General features: G+C 47.6%; 3 protein-coding genes across 3 annotated transcripts; all 3 read right to left on the bottom strand.

Annotated features, from left to right (window-relative positions):
* Window positions 1-5,728: 5,728 nt before the first annotated feature.
* On the bottom strand, window positions 5,729-8,388 carry HOXA5 (homeobox A5). The gene is made up of 2 exons (XM_049799044.1): window positions 7,788-8,388; window positions 5,729-6,781 (listed from the first exon to the last, which is right to left on the bottom strand). The coding sequence occupies exons 1-2, from the start codon at window positions 8,347-8,349 to the stop codon at window positions 6,531-6,533; spliced, it is 813 nt and encodes a 270-aa protein (XP_049655001.1). The 5' UTR covers window positions 8,350-8,388; the 3' UTR covers window positions 5,729-6,530.
* Window positions 8,389-10,233: 1,845 nt separating this feature from the next.
* HOXA6 (homeobox A6) lies at window positions 10,234-12,763 on the bottom strand. Its single transcript, XM_049799046.1, has 2 exons — window positions 12,248-12,763; window positions 10,234-10,808 (listed from the first exon to the last, which is right to left on the bottom strand). The coding sequence occupies exons 1-2, from the start codon at window positions 12,681-12,683 to the stop codon at window positions 10,549-10,551; spliced, it is 696 nt and encodes a 231-aa protein (XP_049655003.1). The 5' UTR covers window positions 12,684-12,763; the 3' UTR covers window positions 10,234-10,548.
* A 6,525-nt stretch (window positions 12,764-19,288) lies between these two features.
* On the bottom strand, window positions 19,289-21,901 carry HOXA7 (homeobox A7). Its single transcript, XM_049799047.1, has 2 exons — window positions 21,434-21,901; window positions 19,289-20,341 (listed from the first exon to the last, which is right to left on the bottom strand). The coding sequence occupies exons 1-2, from the start codon at window positions 21,807-21,809 to the stop codon at window positions 20,058-20,060; spliced, it is 660 nt and encodes a 219-aa protein (XP_049655004.1). The 5' UTR covers window positions 21,810-21,901; the 3' UTR covers window positions 19,289-20,057.
* Between the last annotated feature and the right edge of the window lie 270 nt (window positions 21,902-22,171).

The following is a 22,171-nucleotide window of genomic DNA, read 5'->3' as shown; positions in this document are numbered from 1 at the left end:
AAAGCTCTTAAAGCAGGTTATTATATAATAAACAAGGGTGAAACATTTTGCTACCTGGCTTTCGGAGGAGGCAGCATCGGCGGCTGCTGTGGGGGTAACACGCGTGTTTACCTGCCGCGGCTGAACCCGAGATATTCGGACACAAATGTGGCCGATAATTCAAGATGAAATACAACGTGTATTACTCTTGAAAAGAGGAATTTTCTATCCTTTCCTCGGTAATTGAGGTCATTCAGCCAGTAGGGTTCACCTGGAGTCCATACTGTGATACACACGTAACTCAAAGCTATTTTATCTTTTGTGCTGATAGTCAAGATCTCGGCTATAACATTGACATCAAACTCCGTCTGGGCGAATGACTAAGAGTGGTGCAAAACGTAAACTTTTGACCCTCAACTTTTTGACCTGCAGTTGTAACGCCCTTAACCACAAAGATATACAAAAGCTATGCAGCTTCTTTTAGGAGTAAGACACTCGCACTGTTTGTTTCAATAGTTCTGCCGTTTCCCCCAGCTTTCTAAGGGCTTTGTTTTTTTCTTTTTCCTTCTTCTTGCTGTTGAGAAATCGGATACTTTTGCATTTTTAATTATTGCTTTTTTTTTGTTGTTGTTCCCCTTTTCTTTTCTTTAATCTCGCAGCTTTGTAAAGTGCTGTTAGATCAGTTTGCACAGCCTTTCGGCAGCGTTGGAGGGGAGCCTGTTACTCAAAGGCGCTATATGGTTACAATTGCAGGTGAAATGCTGGGTAAGTTCTGGGCGTGAGATTGGAAGGAATGTAGCGACGAGCGTTGGGGGAAAAGCTGCAGCTCTCTGCTGCGAGGGTCTTAGTAATTTCTCCTTGATTTTAACATAAAGAAACAACTCTAATTGTTTGCGAAGCCTTGTCTAGGCAAACGAGTTGACTGTGAACTTGGTCTAAAGCGAGCTCTGCTGGTGATTCCTAGGGTGTGCAGATTTATCTTTTCTGCATTTACTTAACCTGGCAGTGAACTGCACGGGCTGCCATTTGTTATCCAGAGACAGACTTCACCTCAAGCAAGGACTGTTCCACAAAATTGCAATAATTACCCAATAACCTTCATAGCAAATATTATTATTGAAAAGACATTTTTTTGGGGAGGGGATATAGGAAAGATTCCTTATGCGTGCTATAAGGCGAAATCCTTGCAAATTTTACACGCTCTCTATGTCAGATTTGATATTGTTTGTGCGTGTAGCTACAGGGACATGTGACTGTGATGGTCCATGAGTATTTGCCTTCCAGAGAGACATTAGTGAGGATGCTTTAATTTGAAAGGGATAATATTTTCAGAGATGAGCAGGCGGCTGTGGGAGCTGTGTTTCTGCACTCTGGCTAGCAACTCTTGCAACAAATCGGGGAGATTTTAAGGGCAGGAAAGAGAAAGAGCTAAGAAAGCAAAGCGATTGCCTTAACTTGGTCAGGAGATTTACTTATGTCTGCATTTAATGCGTTAAATCTGTATTTGCGGGGAGGGAAAAGGCATTGCTCCAGTATCCAGAGTTTGAAATCGAAACCTCCTGATCCGCCTCTCATGATCTGTTCCATTCAATTTCCCATGGAGCAGATTGCAAACCACTCTATTGTCACCCTTCCACAGATACACACTTATTAAATGTAAGGAAATGGCAGAATAATAATTTCCCCGTAATGTTCTGCAATTAGGGCGTTTGCAGGGTTTAGACAAGGCTGCAGAGCTGTAATTTACGGATGACTTTCCATCGGATTGTTACACTTCTGGTTTAGAGAAAGTTATGCCTTGCAAAGTCACTGCTTACACACATTAAGAGAGTTGCCTGATCTTTAATTGGCCTTACGCTTAGACATGACACACTACACTCAAGTATTCCTTTCAAACGATTAGGTAAACTGTATTTCAATGCGCAGAACGCCACTTGCCATGCCTAAAGTAAAACAAACTCGCACGCATTAATCCCCCAAACACAGCAGAAAAAATAATGTGCGCAGATAAGACCTCTTTCCCGATTCCCAGCGATTATTCTCCATGACATTTTCCCTCGGAAAACAATTAGGACCTGGGAATATTTTGGTAGAGTTCGGCAGTCTGGGGTTGTTTGAATTTCAAATTTCAAAGCGGATTAGAAAATCTTAATGCACTTCTGGATTTGAATGGCTTCAACTGTCCTGCTTAGGACAGGGCAGGGCCAGAAATATGGAGAAGTTGTCATTTCTGGCTAACTTTCTTTTGTTGTAAGAGAGTTTCTTGCAGTACGGGAGGTTTATATGCTTGTGGGTTGGGGGATGTTTTTCTTTTCCGTAGTTCTTGAATCTCTGTGCACTGCTTTACGTGGAAAATGCTCCAGAAGCCACATTAAAAAATGTGAAAATATGTAGTAGCAAACCTTTTCGCTCTAGACAATGAAAAATTACAATCCGCGATGATATCCAGGTTTCTAAAATATTAGTCGAACGGTTGTGCGTGTTTGTATATTCACCAGATAATTCAAATAATGCAGTGTTGTTGAATATTGAGTAATTGTGAATGGTTTGTGTCTAGTATCATTCCCGTTTACAAGAGAAGGATTTTCCTTGGAAAAGCACCCATATATAAATGAAGCCCAAACTTTTAAAGGGTTTTCATGCCTTTGCCTCAAACTATAAAATTTTATAGCATATAATATAATATAATACATGCCTATCATATATAACTTTCTGGTATTCCTGTTGACGAAAATGTGACAGCTAGTGTACTATAAAATCTCCAGCTGTTTATTACGGAAATGATTTTCAAATGTGCGTTTGGATATGCACTTTTAAAGCCTTTCCCATTTTTTTTAATATAAAGTACATGCATATGTGTTTGTTTAGTGTTCATAGGAAGGATACAGAGACACAAAGGCTTCGGACTCCATTTATCTTACACAGGGGGTTGACTCTAAATGTTAAATATTTGTAAAACTGTGAGATCTTTGAGCTGAGTCAACCTTACATACTACTGTTTCTTTAACATTAAAGGCAAATTAATTAAAAATAGGGATCAGTCCGCAATGTGCAGACCTTGCAGAGGTACACAACAACCTTATCCTCCTGTACCCCTGTGCCTTTCTCTCATTTTTGCTCACAGTAACAGATACAGCCTAAACCGCAATATTCAAACAGGATAGCACTAGCGAAATAAAACAAAGCCCGTCTCCCAGCTCACATCAAACCACCCCATTCTTTTGCAAACCCGACTTTATGACACATGAAGGAAAACAATGCAGTCTGCTGTATCCCTACTACTCCAAACCTGAGCAAAGAAAGAGATACTCACAGCTGGTTTGAAGATTTTATATATATATATATATGTGTGTGTGTGTGTGTGTGTGTGTTTGTGTGTGTGTGTATTTTTTTTGGAAGCAATTCTCAAATCTCTTCCCTAGCCCCCAACTAGTCAGTCTGCACCCCCCAAGATCACTCGCCTAAGTAACAGCTCTGAGGGTAAGGATCAGGCCTTAATGCTACCAAGAGAAAGACAGAGTTCCTTTCACCCTTTCATTCAAGTCCTGGAAATTCAAAGACTAAAGTGAAATCCGGCCATAAAGTTTATTGCTGAGTAATCACACTCTAGTGAGAACAGTCCACTTAAATAAAAAGAATGTTGAAGTAAACATGCAGCTGGGGCCTACCCTACAATGGCAGCCAGCAATATAAGGCAGAGAGGGAGAGAGCAGAGCTAGGGGGATATTTACAATCTTCAATAAACCAAGCCCGTATTTCATAATTTGCAGCACTCTAATGACCTGTAGTCTCCTGTATTAATGCTACAAGTTACAGTCAATTGGTTCGCTTTAAAAAAAAAAAAAGTCACAGGAACATATATATCTATACACGCGTACACACCCTTTGTATACATAAATATACCAATATTAGACACACGTATGCATGTGCATGGCTTTATGCAGGCATATACATCGATTTGTACATGCATGCACACACGCACATAATTTAAATATATTTATATTTATGCAGTGACATATAGGATCTGGAAAAAGTTACAGCAACGTTATAAATGCGCATCCCCGAAACACACTACGTGCTCGCAGATGGACCTATATACATAGCTAAAGCTTTCTGCACAACCCGATGCAGAATATAGGAATCTTAAGCGCTGCAGTACAATCTGTGCCATTTTACTACGAGCCCTGATGTGCGACATATTTCACCAATCCAAAGATTATTACCATATCAGCACGCCTCCAACTCTATCATGCCTATATAAGACACTGCCCAGATAATATCAAGCACTATCTATTTTGTTTCTCCTTTTTTTAATTGCCTGCAGTAACTACTCTTTGCTAAACAAAACCTCTCCAAACTTGAAGAGTCTATTGGAGCAAAGGAAGTAATTATCTTCTGCGGTAGTCAAAGTGATTAAAGCTAGGCCCCAAAATCCATCTCTGCCAAAGTCGCTTATTGTGGTTTACTTTGATTTGATCGTTAAAATAGAGAGCTAGCTGCTATGAGTGAAGGGATGGGGGGATTTGCAGCGCAACCTGGATCATTAGGGGTTGATCCTGCTTCTTGGGCTCGGTGGGACCGTCCTGAAAAGCTCCAGGCAGAGAGGAAGGGAAAGAGAAAGAGAAAGAAAGAGAGAGGCGAGAGGCAGCGAGAGCGAGCGGGAGCCTCAGCTTCCCCACTGTACAAATAAACTTTAAGGAACTTGTGCACAAAACTTACCTTTGACTTGCAAGGAGCCATTTTTCATACAGTATTGAGAACTTGTGGTTTGGATACTTCTGTCCCTAAACCTGACAATTTGAATGGCCAGGAGGCACACGTAGCCTGCAAAAGAGTCAAATGAAGTCCAGCGTCAGTGAGATTATATGTTATGTGGTATATAATGTTGGATGTCAACTCCCCAAAACCATAAAACTTACTTTAATGGCACCACGTGACTTTTTATAGCCAGTGAGCCTATCTGTCTGTGCTATGGATGATTTTACGATCTAATTCATAGACAAAACCCTATTCATTTGGCACCCAAATGTCATATAGCCGGAACTGGGGCTTATAAAGTTTACTGTTTTATAACTTTTAAGGGAAGGCATCAATGTAACCAGTGAGTAAATGTGCAAATCTTTAGTTGCTCTTAGAAGCTCAGAAGAGTTAACCATTCAAGCTCTGACGGGGTAAGTAACATTACGTTTATAGCAAACTAATCGTAGCGAAGAAACCCAAAAATCTTTAAAGGCTGAAAAGTGGGAATGTGGCTAGCGAGGGTTACTAATAGACACAGAGGGCTCGGACGTGGCTGTCCTGCAAATATACTTAATGAAACCACAGGAGAAATTCTAGAGCGATGCAAACACGTCTTGGAGTTAGCAGCGTGTTTTAACAAAGCACTTTTTTTTTCTTTCTTTCTTTTTTTTTTTTTCTTTCCCAACCATCAGCAAACAACTAACAGTTGATTCACCCACAAAGGGTGTTGATTGTGGTCCTGCGATGCAGCTTTGCACCTAGCGAGAAACCAGTAAGGAGGAACTTACGGTCAAACTTTCAATTAAAAATACTGGTAGCGGACAATCGCAGCATCTACCATTTGCAACGTGCAGCAGGAGCCAGGTAAAATATTATTAAAAACTCTGCACGGGTTAATATTTTTTTCAGAGGCAAATCAGGAAGCACAACTTCTTGCTTTGCACAAACCAGGTCACGAAAACTTTACAATAGAAAGTTTATTTTTTTTTTTTTTTGTTGATTTCCAGTCAGTTTTTTTTTAAAAACAAATACAAAAAAAAAAAAAAAAAAAAAAGCTGATCACAGTTTGCTCAAACAGCCAGACTTTGACTATATTTGTAACTTTGTTCACAAAAAACATACATCACAGAAGCTGCGCTTAATAAGAGCCACTTCTAAGAGTTCGTGCAAAGAGTCATATACAAAGGCACAGCAAGGACATACTGCTTGGAATCACAGTTTTCGTCACAGATTCACTATTCACTACACGTAGGACAAGTTCAGTTGATTTCATCATTTCACCTCTACAACAGCATTAATTACACAGGAATTATATAGGTAGTTTGAATAAAAATATTTTTAACAGCTTGGAGCTATACAGACATTAACACTTGACCACACATGCACAGTTAAGCAGGTTGAGTGCAACACATAACATTTGTACTAAACCGGGGGAGGGTTTCTTTCTCTCTCTCCTTTTTTTTTAACCTTCTTTTTTTTTTTTTTTTTTTTTGTCCTTTTTTGTTCAGTTTTGTTTTGTTTTAACAGTTACTTCAAGTAACACAGCTCGCTTCATATAAATAAGTTAAAACATCTATTATTTTTTTCAAGACAAAGCCATTCAAGACAAAGAAATGTACGATAAAAGCAGATCTACTTATACACGCGAGAGAATGGTAATAAACAGGCTCATGATTAAAAGATGAATAAGGGCGACAAGAACAGGGTTTCTTCACAGAAGTAACACAAGGAAGTTTTAGAAAGTCAACTTAGTACTGACATGAGACGCAGGGTCAGATAATACTGCTCAGTACTTTTAATTGATCAAACGCTTAGGGACGGAATGCCCCTCCTGCAGCTGCCATGCTCATACTTTTCAGCTTATTATCCTTTTTCCATTTCATTCTCCTGTTTTGGAACCAGATCTTTATTTGTCTCTCTGAGAGGCAAAGAGCATGTGCTATTTCAATCCTTCTTCTGCGGGTCAGGTATCTATTGAAGTGAAATTCCTTTTCCAGCTCCAAGGTCTGATAGCGGGTGTAAGCAGTCCGAGCCCTTTTCCCTTCTGGTCCCCCTATGTTGTCTGGAAGAGAAAAGTACATGATTTAGATTCTCAGCAGCCACTCGGAGCCTTCGTGTCTTATTGCAGCTACCAGCGACCAGGACCGTTATTCTCAGTCCTGCTTGGTTTTGTTTCTGGTTTGGATAAACGCTCAACAAGTTTCTCCCTCCAGCCCCTTTTAGGAAAGGCTTGGGGGAGGGGGATTTGGTGATCTCGGTAAGTTTTCGCTTGGATTTGGGGTTCGATTTTTTAAATTGGATTTTTTTCTTGTTTTTGGAAGGCTGATTCTCCCCCCGCCCCCCCCCCCCCCCCCCCCCCCCCGCCTCCCCCAGAGAAGCTGGTTTGGAGGATGCCTCTGCTGTTAGCTGGGTTTTGAGCGCTGGGAGAGCAAAGCTGAAGCGTGCAGCCCTTTCCCACGGCTGAACTGGGGAAGGCTCTGGGAGGCAGCGAGCCCCCGGCTGCTCCCCCATCAGCGAGGGCAGGGCAGGTACAGGGGGCTGAAAGTTGCTCCGCTTCCCCGCGCCCCTCAAGCCCTCTCCCCGGAGTTTGGGGCGACTCGCCTCCCCCCCCCCCCCCCACCTCTCCCCCGGCTTCCCAGCAGTGAAAACTGCCCTCCTCGCCCTCTCCTATTCTCTTTTTAATACGGCTCGGCAAAATAAATGGGCTCAGCCGCGCCGTTCCCACTGGAGGATCCCCCTCGCAGAGGAGAGCCGGGAGCAGCCTCTGCTCCCGATCCCCCCTTCGGGAAGGCGGTTTCTGCTCCCCCGCTGCCCGCCGGGGCCGGCGCTGGGAGCCGGGCGGGCTGTGTTTTTGGGGCCGGGCGGTTTTTGCTTTCGGGGGGGGGGGACTCGCCCGGAGAAGGGAGCGTGCTTCCCTGCGAGCAGAGTTGCGCTGGGCGCGGAGGCTGCCCGCTCTCACGCCCTCCTCTCCCCCTCTCCCCGACCTTGCTCGGCGCAGCCACCCGGTTTACATTAAACCCTCCTTTTCCTCCAGAGAAATAAAAGAAAGAAGAGGGTATTTGCTTTACCATGACTTATGTGCAGTTTTCGCATCCAGGGGTAGATCTGGGGCTGTGAAGGCTGGGCTGTGCTTTGGTCGGTCGGGGCACTTGCCTGCTCGCTGCTCGCTGGAGTGTCTTCCTCAGTCCCAGACGAGGTGCCAACCCCGTCCCTGCTGATGTGCGTGTTGCTGCTGGAATTGGACGAAGTGCTGGTGGAGTTGGCGAGGGAGTTTTTCACCCCGTGGTGACTCTCGCTGACAGGCGAACCGGCCACGGCGGTGCAGGGCAGAGGGTCAGGGGGAGGCGAGTGGGAAGACGTCGCGGGCTGGTTGTACCTGGGCTCTGTCGAGGCAGAGGTGGTGTTGGCCGGGTAACTGCGGGGTCTCTCATTGGCACCAAAGTGGGTGGAAGCAGAGCGCCCGACGCTGAGGTCCATGCCATTGTAGCCGTATCCGTACCTGCCGGAGTGCATGCTGGCGGAGTCCCTGTATTGCTCGCTCACCGAGCTGTGATCTCCATAATTATGTAACTGGTAGTCCGGGCCATTTGGATAGCGACCGCAAAATGAGTTTACAAAATAAGAGCTCATTTGTTTTTTGATATGTGTGCTTGATTTGTGGCTCTTGGTCGTTTTGTGCGTCTATAGCACCCTTGCACAATTTATGATGAATTATGGAAATGACTGGGACATGTACTTGGTTCCCTCCTACGTAGGCACCCAAATATGGGGTACGGCTTCACATCACGTGCTTTTGTTGTCCAGTCGTAAATCCTGCCTGATGACCTCTAGAGGTAAACTCGTGCACTGGTGGGGGAGCTGGGAGGGCGCGGGCGGCCCGGGGCGCGCCGCCGCCGCGCGCCGCCGCCGCCGCCGCCCGCCCGTCCGCCGGCCTCCAGCGCCACCCGCTGGCGGCGCGGGGAATGGTCGGCGGCTCCGCGGGGTCGGCCCGGGGTGACGGCCCCCGACGGCGGCGCGGAGCGGCGCGGAGCTGCGCGGCGCGGCGCGGCGAGGCGAGGCGAGGCGAGGCGCGGAGCGGGCGCGCCGCCGCCGCGCCCGTCGCCGTCGGCGGCCCCGGGAGCGAGCGGCCAGGCCGCCGGGCCGGCGGGGCTCGCTCCCCCGCCGCGGCCGCCGGGGAGCCTTGCGTGCAGCCAGCGCTCCGCTTTGTGCCCGCTTTCTCCTCCGAGCGAGGCTCATTCGCGCCAGGTCACACATCCTGCGTGACCCATCCTCGCACGCCGGCCACGCTTGTGCCCCTTCTACGTGTATACATATGCATATATATATATATATGCACATGTAATTTCCACCACCACCCCCCCCCCCCCCGCCTTCTTCCCGTGCCGGAGGTTTCGAGAGGCACCCGGGTCCTGCCGATGTGAAGTGGCAGGTACCTAGGAAAGATAAATATCGTGCAGCGTTTGCCCAGCTAGGGGGTCAAATTCCAGGCGGCTTCACGGCCGCCGTTATTTTTCCGCCTCTCGGACAAAAACCCAAAACAACAAAACTCTAAAGGCGGCGGTAGCCATTTTGCATTAGTATTTTCCAGATTTGGCTTTTAAAATCTCTAGCGCGGTAGCCCAAAATGCGCTGCCTTCCGAACAAAAGAGCCTGGATGCGTATACAAGTGTATTTGTACACAGCTTCACACGCACACTCACGCACACACAATATAATACAGAGAGACAGAACGTATATATTAATCAATATTTTCGCTGCGCTTATTTTACTTATAAAGAACTCGAAGTGGAAGCATTTTTTGGCAGCTACTTTCCTTTAGAGTATCTATTTATTTTTTTTCCAGTGCTAAGAAATGCGAATGTGAATTAAGATACCACAAAAGCGGGGAAGAAGATCCCCGAGTTAATGTGACAGACACTGTTCTTTTAATATTAAAAAAAAAAAAAAAAAAAAAAAAGAAAAGAAAAGAAAAAAAAAAAAAAAAGAAAGATCGACCCAAGCCCCAAGAAATGTACTCCATAATTCAAAGCCCCTTCAGTGTAGAGCTGAGCTCACTGAAACCTCAGTGTAAGCTCAACGGGGACCACAGAAATTCACCCGCTCCAAAACCTCTTCCCTCGCTTCCCCTGAAGTTTAACGCCGAGTTTTTACTTTAATACTAGTAGTGCAGATTAAGCAGTTCAGCGGCATTTAAAAAATCTCCCTGCAATTCATCTTCGTTTTAACTGCAAGTTTATACCCGGGGTTTTATACAACGATTTTTTAAAAGGATTTTTCCTCTTTTTGCTATTTAAATATCTTTTACATGCGTAAAACTTTTTTTTCTCCCCTGCAGACTGTAAGCTCCCAAACACAGCATAATGAGACGGCCCGACGTAGCGGGAGTTAGCAAAAACATAAACCCAGGATTTTCTAAAATCTCTCATATTTCTACAATACGAACCTTCCTAATTAAAAAAATAAAATAAAATAAAAATCACTCGCTTATCTCTTCTCACACAGGCACGCCAGGGACACTCACCCACACACAGATGCTCACCTCAAATATTTAAAAATCTGGGCCATTTCTCTAACACTTTAAGCAACACCATCTATGCTTTGGAAAGGTGGTTATATACATACATGCCTGTAGCTCGAAAGCTAGGACTTCCACATATATTAAAGCAAGCCACAGATGATTGCAAATGTACATCTTTTAACCAAGCCTTTGGGGAATTAATAGACTGTGACAAACCTATAGGATTTTTGTAGCAGAAGGAACACAAGGTAAATAATAATAGTAATAGTAAGCGCTAAGGAAAGGCCTGGTAGCGTTTATTAAACGTGGTTCTACTCCCCTGACTTTTCCTCTGTTTCTTCGCTGCTGGGCTGTGTGGAATTTATGAATTTGTTTTCCTTTTTCCATTTCATCCGCCTGTTTTGAAACCATATTTTAATCTGGCGTTCAGTAAGGCAGAGAGCGTTTGCAATCTCAATACGTCGTCTTCGGGTTAAGTATCTGTTAAAATGAAATTCCTTCTCTAACTCTAGCGTTTGGTATCTGGTGTAAGTTTGCCTCCCTCGTCTCCCATGAGTTCCATATACTGTACCTGTAGAAGTAAAGACAAAACGATCGCATTGGACAGGGCCCAGTGATTTCAGACCAGAAAGAGCGGTTAGTATATTCTGCCTCTTTTTGCAGGCACAATCACGGGATGGGGGGGGGGGGGGGGGGGGGGGAAGGGGCGGGGGGGGGGGAGCCTGCTCTGGTTTCCTGGAGGCTTTTTTGTGTGTGTGTGTGTGTGTGTCCCTCTTTTCCTTTTCTCCTGCCTGACCAGCTGTAAATGCGGATGTGCAGCGTGCTTACGGTGGTGGGGTAACTGGGGGACGAAGAGGTTTTAAGGTGGACCTAGGGAAAGCGGAGTAGGTAGCACCCGTGTGAATCGCTGAGCAGTGTCTGCCCTCGGCGTGCTGAGAGCCTCTGCGCGCACACACGCACACACACGCGCGCACACACGCACACACACGCTCACACACACGCTCACACACGCGCACACACACGTGTGCGATCCGGGGAGCTGCACGCGTGTGTGTGTGCGTGTGTGTGTGCACGCATATGCGGGTGCGTTGACACAAACACGTTCTATTGCCATGGCTGTGACTACAGAGGGTCTGTAATTTAACTATAATTATAGACATCAGCTAAAGATCATAGAATAGCCTTTGCCATTTGCTCCGGAATTTATTGCCTTCGAATGCAAAGCAGCGTCAGAATGGTCTTGCTAAAAGTTTAACTTTCCGAAAAAGAAATGCGACCCACAGTCCGGCAAACATAAACTCGGGAGGAGGGGGAGAGGAGAGGAGTCGTTAGCAGACCTTGGAAGCAAACGTCTTAATATGGGATTATTAAAAAGAAGTGCCACCCCAACACAACCGCGTGTCCCCCCGCCCCCAGCACCACTCCTGGACAGAATAGTTCAATTACGTGAAGTTCACTCGTAAGTCAGCGAAAATCCCCGATGCCATGGAAGTGCGCCCACGGCCCTAGAAACGTGCTCTCAATATCCAATACTCACAGGCTAATGAGCTGGGGGAGGGGGGCGAGGAGGAATGTGCCACAAATGCATTGGATCCCCCGTACAGAGGGCATATTCCCTGCATCGCTCTGTGACAATGAAGAAGCAGAGCAGAGGCTTTGAGGTGGCTTTAGGAGAGTGGGAAAACTGCTCTGCTGGGGTTTTTCTCCTTTTTTTTTTTTTTTTTTTTGCCTGCTTCTTAAGGATTCCCCGGTAACTTTCGCCAGTGAACCCACAAGCTGGGCTCTCGGCCACCGTTCCCAGGGTGCCAACGTGCCAGGTCTAAAATAACCTGGGAAGGTTTCGTGTTACGCACTGCCCTGCAGGAACCGCGTCTCTCCGGCAGTCTGGACTTTATCTAAGAACCAAAAAAAAAAAAAAAAAAAAAAAAAAAAAAAAAAAAAAATCCTGGGGAAAGAAACTTTTCCTTCCTCGCCCACCCCCCCACCCCCGATTGCATCGAAATGCCTTACCAGCGCAGGAGTTCATCCGCTGCATCCAGGGGTAAACAGGGCTCGTGTACTTCCGGTCGGTGCCTTCGTCATTTACAATTTTGGCTTGCACGCCGCTGGATTTGTACTGTTGGTCGGGAGAAAAGTGCAGGTAGTCCCCGGGCCCCCTCTGTTTGCCGCTGCCGGAGGGAGAGGCGCTACTAATTTCCTTGTCCGAATAAAAACAAGAGGCTCCGTACTCATAGGAAGCCCGATTGCAAGCAATGACCGTGTTGGACTGTTGGTAGAAACAAGGTGAGGTGTAAGTCTTGTCCTGCAGGCTGCTTGCCCCGTACGAAGCCGGAAAATGCCTGAGAGCATCGTAGCCCGCCGGGTAAAGGGGGATCTGCCCGAGGAAAGAGTCCTGGCCCCCGGGCAGGCTCCCCGGGAAAGTGGGATTCACGAAATAGGAACTCATTTGCTCTCCCCCTCTCCCGGACCGTGATTTGTTGTGTATTAGTACATCTGGCGATAACTATTAGGAGTCATCGAAGTGGTTTGTTTCTGGATGGCCGAGCGCCAAAAGCGACAGCAGAAAATAGGAGCAGCTGACGGCGGGGCGGCCAATGGGAGCGCGCGCGGCGCCCGCTCCCCCGGGGCCGCCGCCACCGCGCCGCCAACTTACCGGCAGCCCCGGCCCCGCCGCGCCGCCCCGCGCAGCCCCGCGCCGCGCAACGCCGCGCAACGCCGCGCCGCGCCGCGGGGACCGGCCGCGCCCCCGGGGCGGCGCCGCCCCTCCGGAGGAAAAAATATCCCAGTAATAACAGGAATAGTAATAATTCCCGGCAGGAGCGGGCAGCGCGACAGCGGCGGACGGGGGACACCCCCCACCCCCCCCCCCCGCGGCTGCAGGGGGGACGGGGGAGGGGGGGCTCCTTTAAAAGTTGGCGGCCCCACGACAGGCGCGTCGCCCCCGAGGGAGCCGCGCAACCCCGCGGGCGGGGGGGGCCAGCAGCCCCCGGCGCGGCCGCGGAGGAGCAGGAGGAGGAGGAGGAGGAGGGAGGTGGCGGCGGCGGCGGCGGGTGCTGCGGGGGGGGAAAGTTTGGAGCGGAGGGAGCACGTGAAAGGGGGGAGCGGAGGGCCGCGCAGCGCCGGGAGGGGGGGCGCGGCCCGGCCCGGCCTCTCTCCGTTTTCCCACCGCGATGCCACAACCGCATCCAGGGGGGTTTAGGCGATTTTGTTTGGGTTTTTTTTTGTTGGGGTTTGGTTTTTTTTGTTGGGGTTTGGGGTTTTTTTTGTTTTGGGTTTTTTTTTTTGTTTTGTTGTTGGGGTTTTTGGGGTTTTTTTCGGAAATCACCCCTCCGCTGAGGCGTCCCTTCGGAGCTCGGGGAGCCGGCCTCGGCGCCGAACCCGGCTTTTGTGAGAGAGGCTAATGTGTCCTGCGTGGAAGAGGTCTCGTATCTTAATGAACACCCACTAATTAAGGCGGAGGTTGTGGCTGGGGCAGGAAGCGGTGGCCTTCTGGGGAGGGGGGATTTTCGCCTTGCACCAAGTGCCCCAGAAGGCCCCGGGTAGGGCTGGGCGGGCTCCCGGAGCCCCCCGAGCAGCCCAGAGAAAGTTCCACGTGTCTCTTCTCCCCGGGTCCCCCCCGCCAGAGTCGAGCCGAGGGAATCAAACAATTCAAATTCAAAAACGAGCCAGTAGGACTATTCCTAATTAATACAGCCCCGCTAATGAGTCAGCAGAAGCCAATCGGTTTCGTTGTTGCTCCGAATAATTTGATTGAACGCGGATGTGTGTCTTTAAGAGGGGAAAAAAAATAATACACGAAACAAACATTTCCACCTTCATTTTTCAACATGGCAGTTACCCTATAGCGGAAATATAATTCTTGGCCCAGGGCACGGACAGTAACAGTGCTGATGAAATTCGCTGAGGAGCTTTTAATTCAGCCGTAACCCTGCAGCTCCTGGAGATAACATGAGGTTGTTCGTTCCGAGCTGTGTTTACTCATAATCCGTGCCCATTACAACAGATTGAATAGCCTAATTTTAAACGCGCTCTGACGGAAAGTGACATGCGTACGAGCCCCGTTTCCTAAAGTAGCTTTCAAAGGAGAGTTTTGTTGTTGTTGGGAGACTATTTGTCTCATTTCCGGGGGCAGATTACGATACCTATAAAACAGTAGTGAGTTAAAACATCGCTCCACAATAGTCTGTATTGTTCACAGTCTCAGCTGGACTTTCACATTCAGATGTTGATTGCCTCCAATCTCCAAATTTCCCCCCCCCCCCCCCCCCCAACTTCCTTAACCGCTTCAGCCCGGCTAATCCATAAACACACCTGGTAGAATTACAGCTCGCTAGCTGCATGCTTTGGGAGGTCATTTCAGAAACGTGTATTTCTTGAAAGCCAGCCTTCTCCAGAAAAAAGTTTGTTTTACTCAGTGCGAATAGAGTTTAAAAGGAGGGAACGCCAGCAAACAAGCACAGAGCACGTTAAATACAAAGAGGTTTTGAAAAGAGCAGATTTTCGCCAACATAGGTCAGAACGAAAACGCACCGTGAAAAATGAACACTCGGGGTAAGCGAAACCCACCGGCCTTACTTTAAAAAGTTGTGGCCAGACGGTCTTTTGTTTGAATCCATCACACAGAGAGCAAAATAAAAACATCGCACCAGGCTTAGTTATATTTACATTTTATAGCATCGGTTACAGACTGATTTCTTTTTTCCTCTCTTTTTCTTTTTGTTTCTTTCCTCTTTTTCAAGTTATTGTTCGCGTCCAAACTGAACTGTCGAAAGCCCGACCGCAGGCAGCGAAAACATTTCTTCGTTGATCCCACGCTATTAAAAGGAATGAAACATGCACGTTTGCCTGGCTGGGTCGTGTTAGAGTAGTTACAGTGACAGCTAAACAATCTGCACTGCAATCTCCGCTTCGGTCACATTCAGGCGTCCTCTCCGCTCCTCCCCCTACCCCCAGAAAACCCCGAATTACAATAATCTGATACCCCCCAGCTCTGCCGGGGAAATGCCCTGCCCGGACACATTTCGCAGAGGTTTCCCTTCACCATTCCGCCCCCCCCTCCAACCCCCCGCCCCGGAAAGCAGAAAGCCAGCCGCTGCATTTTGCCACCGCAACAAGGTCATACTTTGCGATACCCGTGTATTTCATCCGCCTTTTATTTGTTTTCGGAATTCCCCGCACCCTCAGCACCTCCTCCACCAAACACTTCGCCTTCCTCCTCCCGCCGAACACCCGGCCGGCAACCCCAGCCACCCTCGGATGCAGGTGCGGGGCCAGTTCCCCTCTTAAGCTTAAAAGCCTCCTTCTCCTCCTATATAAAACCACTTACAAATCCTTCTAGTGCTCGGCAGCGTCACCAAAATCAGCCTTTAACTAATAGCTCCTAATCCAAACAGTTTGGGCAAGGCGAACCGTTGTTTAGACTGGCGGGGTATGGGGAGCCTGGCCGGGGGACGCGGGCGGGTCCTCCCCAGCCAGCTCCCACTGTGATATTTTACAGTTGACACACACCGAGGTACAAGCGGAGGGGAAGGGGAGGGGGCAGAGCCCGTCCTGCCGGAATATCTTGCCCGGGGGCGAGCTCGGATGCTCCCGTAGAAAAAGGTAGGCCGGATTTATTTTCTTCGCTTTTTTCTTTTTTTTTTTTTTTTTTTTTTCCTCCCCCTTTTCGGGTGCGTGGGGGGTGTCTTTTCTGGGGGGGTGCCCCGAGCGGCGCAGGCTCCCAGCGCTGCCCTTCCCGGGGGCTGCGGGGGCCGCTCCGCGCCCGCCTCCGCCGTTCCGCCACGCCGTGGCAGCACTGAGCACCCGCCGCCCCGCAATAAATAATCCGGCGCTCGCTGCAGCTCCAGTCCGGCGGATACCGCAATGCAATGCAAATGCAATGCTTTATCAGCCCGGCAGCACAACCAGAGCCGGGGCCAACGCTTAACGCGCTCCGAGCCGCTCATTCGCAATGAGGAGGCGGGAGCGAAGCCGGGCGGCGGCGGGGGGTCTCGGGGGCACCGTCCCCGGGGCCCCGCTGCCCCCCACCCCATCACCCCCACCCCCCCACCCCCTCCCCGCCTCGCCGGCACACACCGCGGGGGCACCGGCCCGCCAGCCGCCGCTCCCCCCGCCCCAGCGCCGCACCGTAACAGTCACAACGAGAAGAGAAAGGGTGGAAAAAAAGCTCCGTCTCCGGCGCTGAAATCGGTTTCGCCGCCGAGCCCACCCCGCGCAGCCGGGGCGCGCAAGCTACCCACGCCGGAAAGCGCCGGGAACAACGCTGTTCCGAGGGACCCACGGCGCGGGGCATGGGGATTTTGCAGGCAGCGCTTGATCTGATAAAGAAAATCAAAGCCACATTCGCGCTGTTTCCCCCCCGGCTAGAAATAACCTTCCTCCTGGACATACCAGGGGAGCCAGGAGACGTTTGTGCTGACTGGTGGTTTTTGGTTTGTGGTTTTTTTTTTTTTTTTTTTTTTTTCCTGAAATAGTAAAAAATAAACTACATCTGCATTTCAGCGGCCACAAATGAACTTTAAGTTAATGCTGCGAAATAAATTAATGTTGGGGGGTTTAATTTTTTTTTTTTTCCCCTCGCGCTGGAAAAAAAAAAATCCCCTCGGATTGATACTGTAAACCTCAATTCTTAGAAAATAACCTGAATGTCACAGCAACCCCCTGGCAAATACAAACAGAAATAAACTTCGTAAAAAAAAAAAAAAAAAAAAAAAAAAAAAAAAAATCCACGGCTTCCTTGCTAAATAGTAGAAAGTAGACATTTTATTTAGGCATATTATTGCATGCACTGGTTAAGACGAAATCAACTGAGCTGCAGCCACATCTATTTTTGGCCGGTAACATTTCCATTTGGTTTAATTGCACATGTCTAATATTTAAACGTATTAAGCCATGTTTCCCTGCTTACGGTAGTGTCATATACATTTCTCACCTTTTAGGTTCTGGCTCACAGGAGCCCCTGCGACTTTGACAGCTGTCGCTTTGGCTGCACAGGAGACGAATCGCCCTCCTTTTGGTGCCAGAAGAAGCAGGAAATTAGCCAGGTTGCAAGTTGAAAATCTGCCACGCCAGTGCTTTGAATCCAATATGCCACACCTTCCAGCGGGGGAACTGGAAATTGCCATCCCGGATCTGTGTTCTAGGCGGCTGCTTATGCCGAACCTCCGCACACTTTGTTCACTATTGCCTTACAAAGAACAAATGAAATGGGGATTGAAAGCCAGAGAGATCCGAAGCAGGACAGAGCTCAGCAAAAGAATGCGGCTCTATTCTCGCAAGGGAAATTATAAAAAAGTTCATGTTCACGGTTACCATCCACATGACCGACAACGACCAATGGAAAAACCGAACAACTCATAAAGTTGTATTGCAAAGTTGTAAATTTTCATAAACAACAACGGATTTATGGCCTTTTCCTCATCACTAAGAAGAGGCAGGTCTTAGAGAGGCGCCATCTTACCACAGAGGCAGCCCTGGAGTTTTTTAAAAGACCTGGAGTTTGTACTAATTTTATTAAAATTACAATTAGTACGTTGACCAGGAATGGAGTGTAGTAGAAAAAGGGAACTTCTGCGCAAATGATGCTCTGCTTCTACCTGTATTTACTCGGCCGAATAAAGGGACATTTCGGGCGAGGTTTTTGGGTTTGGGGTTTTGTGTTTTTTGGTTTTTTGGTTTTTGGTTTGTTTTTTTGTTTTTTTTTTTGTGCTTTGTGTTTTTTGGGGTTTGGGTTTTGGGGGTTTTTTTAATTTTTTAAAAAGATGGAAAATATTAGATCTCCTTGACATTACGTGGTACCTGGCAAAAATGATACATTTTTCTAAAGCGGGGCGACTTTTCCTCTTTTTAATGTCACTCCGATGCCCCCCGCCCCCCGAAAGCCGCACGCACAAACTACACACGTACCCGACCAGATCATTTACACTTGAAAGTTTCGCATGGCACTTTATGTTCATTACAAAATATTATTTCACTGCATGCGATTTCGGCTTGATCGCTAGCCGCCTGGACTGGGGTTATGATTGCAAGAGGACACGGGAACACGGTGGAAGGAAGCCCTCCCATAAAGATGGCTTTCCGCTTTATTAATCAACTGCGCTAAGGAAAAAAAAAAAAAAAATCACAAAGTGGAGATAGAGAAATTGACTGATTCCTATCAATCCATCACCTTGGAAATTTTTTCCCCTTATGATTACGGAAAAAGAAAAAAAAAAGATTTATGTGGTCTAATTTCTTTATTTGTCTGTGTAAATTATTTTTTGATGCTTCCTTCGAACTGTTTCTCTAATAAAGAAACACAATTCATTGTCAACAAGCATATTTATTTTCTGTGTAACATAAAACACATTTATCGTGGGAGATACTTGTACACGGTATCACTTCCAAAGAGAGTTCACAGACATTTTTTTTTCCACTTCCAATACTTACACGGCATATCCAAATGTTCACAACGAACACATCGAAACACATTGTAACATACAATTTTTGAATAAACTTTAGCCAAACCTTCAAGACGGATTTATACAGAGTTCTTAACAGTACATCATGCTACAAAGTTTCCAAATTAATTACATACTTCCCAATTTATGACATGATCTTACAAATGAGCTCCAAGACGAATATAAATGACAAAAAAAAAAATCGTTCAAATATACAGTATCTGCTATTGTAGGAAAAGTCACGGTATTACATATTAACACGTTCGGATAATCAGGACAAACAGGGATTTTTTAAAGGTGGTTACATGGTCATTTAGATTCACTTTTCAAAGAACACTTTCCGCTATATTAAGTAAGATCAGCCTAGAAGAAGAAAACGGCCTTTAGCAGAGGCAGACGAAGGTAGAAGCCAACGGGAGATATTAAACCGCTTCGTACAATATTGGCGTGTGTTTGCTTCCTCACTCGGAATAGTAAAGAATCGAGAACAAAGATACATTGCAGCATATGGTTTTCATTTATAATTGCTTTGGAATAAATATATTATTTTAAATTTAAATATATTCAGCCTTTTCGGTACCAAATTCTATACCAAAGCTATTGATGCGTGCTTTTCGAACGACTACACTTACATTTCTAAAAGCATTTAGCGATTCACATTAGTAATGTTATCTTCTTTTGACTACTAAAATACAGTATACTTTCGAAGATAGGTAGGCGGAGCAAGATATATAGGTAGTCTGGAAAATAGGTAGTACAAATCATTGCTGTAGATTGTAGTGGTTTGTGGAAGATCTTTTTTTTTTTTCCCCCTTACTTGCTGTTTAACCTTTTGTTAGTGTAGCTGTTAGTTATGATACTTTTATAAGAATAATAAAAAAAAAAAAAAAAGAAAAAAAGAGAAGTGCAGAGCTACTTATTCAAAATTAGGTAGTTTTTCTTAATATGAGCCTAATGCACTTTCCCCTTTACACATGATTGGGACTATTGAGTCAGGTAGTTACTTCGGAAGGTCACGGTTTACTATCTGTGCAAGCAGCATTTCTCCCACTGAAATGTCCCCTGGACAAACCCACCCAGGTTTGGGTAAACGAAAAAACAAATGATTGTAGGATGCTCTTAGGAGATATCACCGAAAGGTTCGGCACAGGGCGGGTTTGGGGAGTACAAGAGAGTGGAGAGAAGGCTGGAAAACCACCCCAAGAAACGTTTTCATGTTTGCAAACGCTCGCTTGCAAGATGATTATTAAAGGGAACTGATTTTTTTTTTTTAAATAAAAAGTGAGTCTCTCTCTTTTTTTTTTTTTTTCTTTTAAAGGGAGCTTTTCCAACTGTCATGTGCATACATTATACTAAGAGATCGCTTCCTTGAGTGGGACTCCTTAGTCCTCCTCCTCCTCGTCTTCTTCCACTTTCTCGACAGAGGCTGCTGCTGATGTGGGCTCGTTGGGAGCCGGGGTGCTGGAGCTCTCCTCCTTGTGCTCCTTCTTCCACTTCATCCTCCGGTTTTGGAACCAGATTTTGATCTGCCTCTCCGTCAGGCAGAGGGCATGGGCGATCTCTATCCTCCGCCGCCGAGTCAGATAACGATTGAAGTGGAATTCCTTCTCCAGCTCCAGGGTCTGGTAGCGGGTGTAGGTCTGGCGCCCTCGCTTTCTATCTGGACCTGAAAGCAGGCACACACGGCCAGGAGTTAGGCAAGAATAGAGGTGGAAAGTTTTCTCAGTTTAGTTTGGGGGCTTTTTAAAAAATAATAATAATAATTTTAAAATAAACGAACAAACAAACAAAAAGCGGTCGAGCGAGAGCGAATGATCCCCTTCTCTCACTTCCACCCGCCCCCCCACTTTGCCCTAACAAAGACATTTCAGCCACACGTCCTGCCCTGCTCAGGCAAGGCAAAAATTAAGTTGCTCGAGACCTAGAAAAAGTGGAGAGAAAGCATTCAGGAGAGGAGGTGGGGGAGGAAATTGCTTTTGGGAGGAGGAACTTTCCCCCCAGGCCATGTATTTCCCTAAAACCTTCCAGACTTTCGCGTTTCGCAAGGGGAAATAAAAAGCTGGAAGGCTGGGCCGTATTTATTTTATTTTTCATGTCGGGGGCTCCCCCCACCCCTCCACCCCACCCCGCCCGGATCGTAAACAATACATCGTACTTAGCTCCAGAAGAGAGCTCTCCTTTTTCACACACTCTCGCCCCCCGCGCCCCCCCCCCCCCCCGAACCCCCCCTCCCTCCCGCCACGTTTTCCTGTTTAGAACATTTCTATAGATCCTTATCTCCGTGGAAAGGGCAGGGGGGGGGGGGGGGACACAAAAGTGGCACGTCTCGGCAACGTGGGCTGGCAAAGTCCTCAGCAGTCCGTCCCCCGCTCCTGAACGCCCCTCTCCCCTCCGCCTTCCCCAGCGAGCGGGATTTTTTTTTTTTTTTTTGCCCAACTTCGGCAGAGGGCAGGGGAGACGCTTACCCGTGGGGGCTCTGGGAGCCCGCAGCCAACTCTCCACATTTCTATAGCAAACAGCGCAAATCAGCTCAACGCTAAAATTCCATAGCAAATGGAGTTAAATAAATTTACGAGGCTAGAACCCATTAATTGGGCAATAAAAAGTTTTATGATACTCATTTACATACAATGCCACGGGCTTTCTACGCAATGGCGCCTCGGCTATAATTAAAACCATAAAGGCTGTGCTGACAGTAATTCTGGCGACACGCTTTGCCTGGCTGCCACGGCTCCGAGCCCTCTCCGCTCGCCCCTACCTGAAGACCTCATCCAGGGGTATATCCGGAAATTAGGCTCAGCCTGGTTGTGCAGGTTGCTTTCCTCCGCTTTCTCACAGCTGGGTTTGGTTAGCTCATTGCAGAGGACGGGAATGTTCTGATCAAAAGAGGAACAATGCAGGTTGTAGGCATCAGAGCCCAGGCTGTATCCGGAAGAGAACGGGCTTTGATATATGGTACTGTTCACATTGTACAAGCCGGGCATGGAGGAGGCGAAGGCACCCGCGCCTGGTCCATAGCCGCTTCTCTGGGAGTTGCTTGCAAAGGAGCAAGAAGTAGGCTCTGCATTTTGGAAAAGAGAAGCCCCCGCCGTATATTTGCTAAAAAGCGCATTCACATAATACGAAGAGCTCATAATTTTGACCTGTGATTTGTTGTCCGGCAGGCTTCAGTGTCGGTTTTACGAGGTAGCGTGATATATGATAACATTACACCCCCAGATTTACACCAAACCCCATTTTCTTTTGGACTGAGCTGCCTCGAGCACGTGACCGGTCATATGACGCCGCCCGCCAATCCCCGCCCGCCTCACAGGTGGTGCCGGCCGCGGCCCGCCGGTGCCCGGCCATGGACGGGCCGGGGACGCCGCCGCCGCCGCCGCCGCCGCCGCCGCCGCGCCCGGCAGCGCCCTCCAGCCGCCGCCGCCGCCCCCTCGCCCCCCGACGGCGCCGCCGCGGGGAGTGGGGACACGGACACACACGCACACGCACACACCAT

The sequence above is a fragment of the Accipiter gentilis genome, chromosome 4, assembly GCF_929443795.1.
Source record: "Accipiter gentilis chromosome 4, bAccGen1.1, whole genome shotgun sequence".
In the NCBI taxonomy this organism is placed as follows: domain Eukaryota; kingdom Metazoa; phylum Chordata; class Aves; order Accipitriformes; family Accipitridae; genus Astur; species Astur gentilis.
This window is presented reverse-complemented; position numbering and strand designations above follow the sequence as displayed.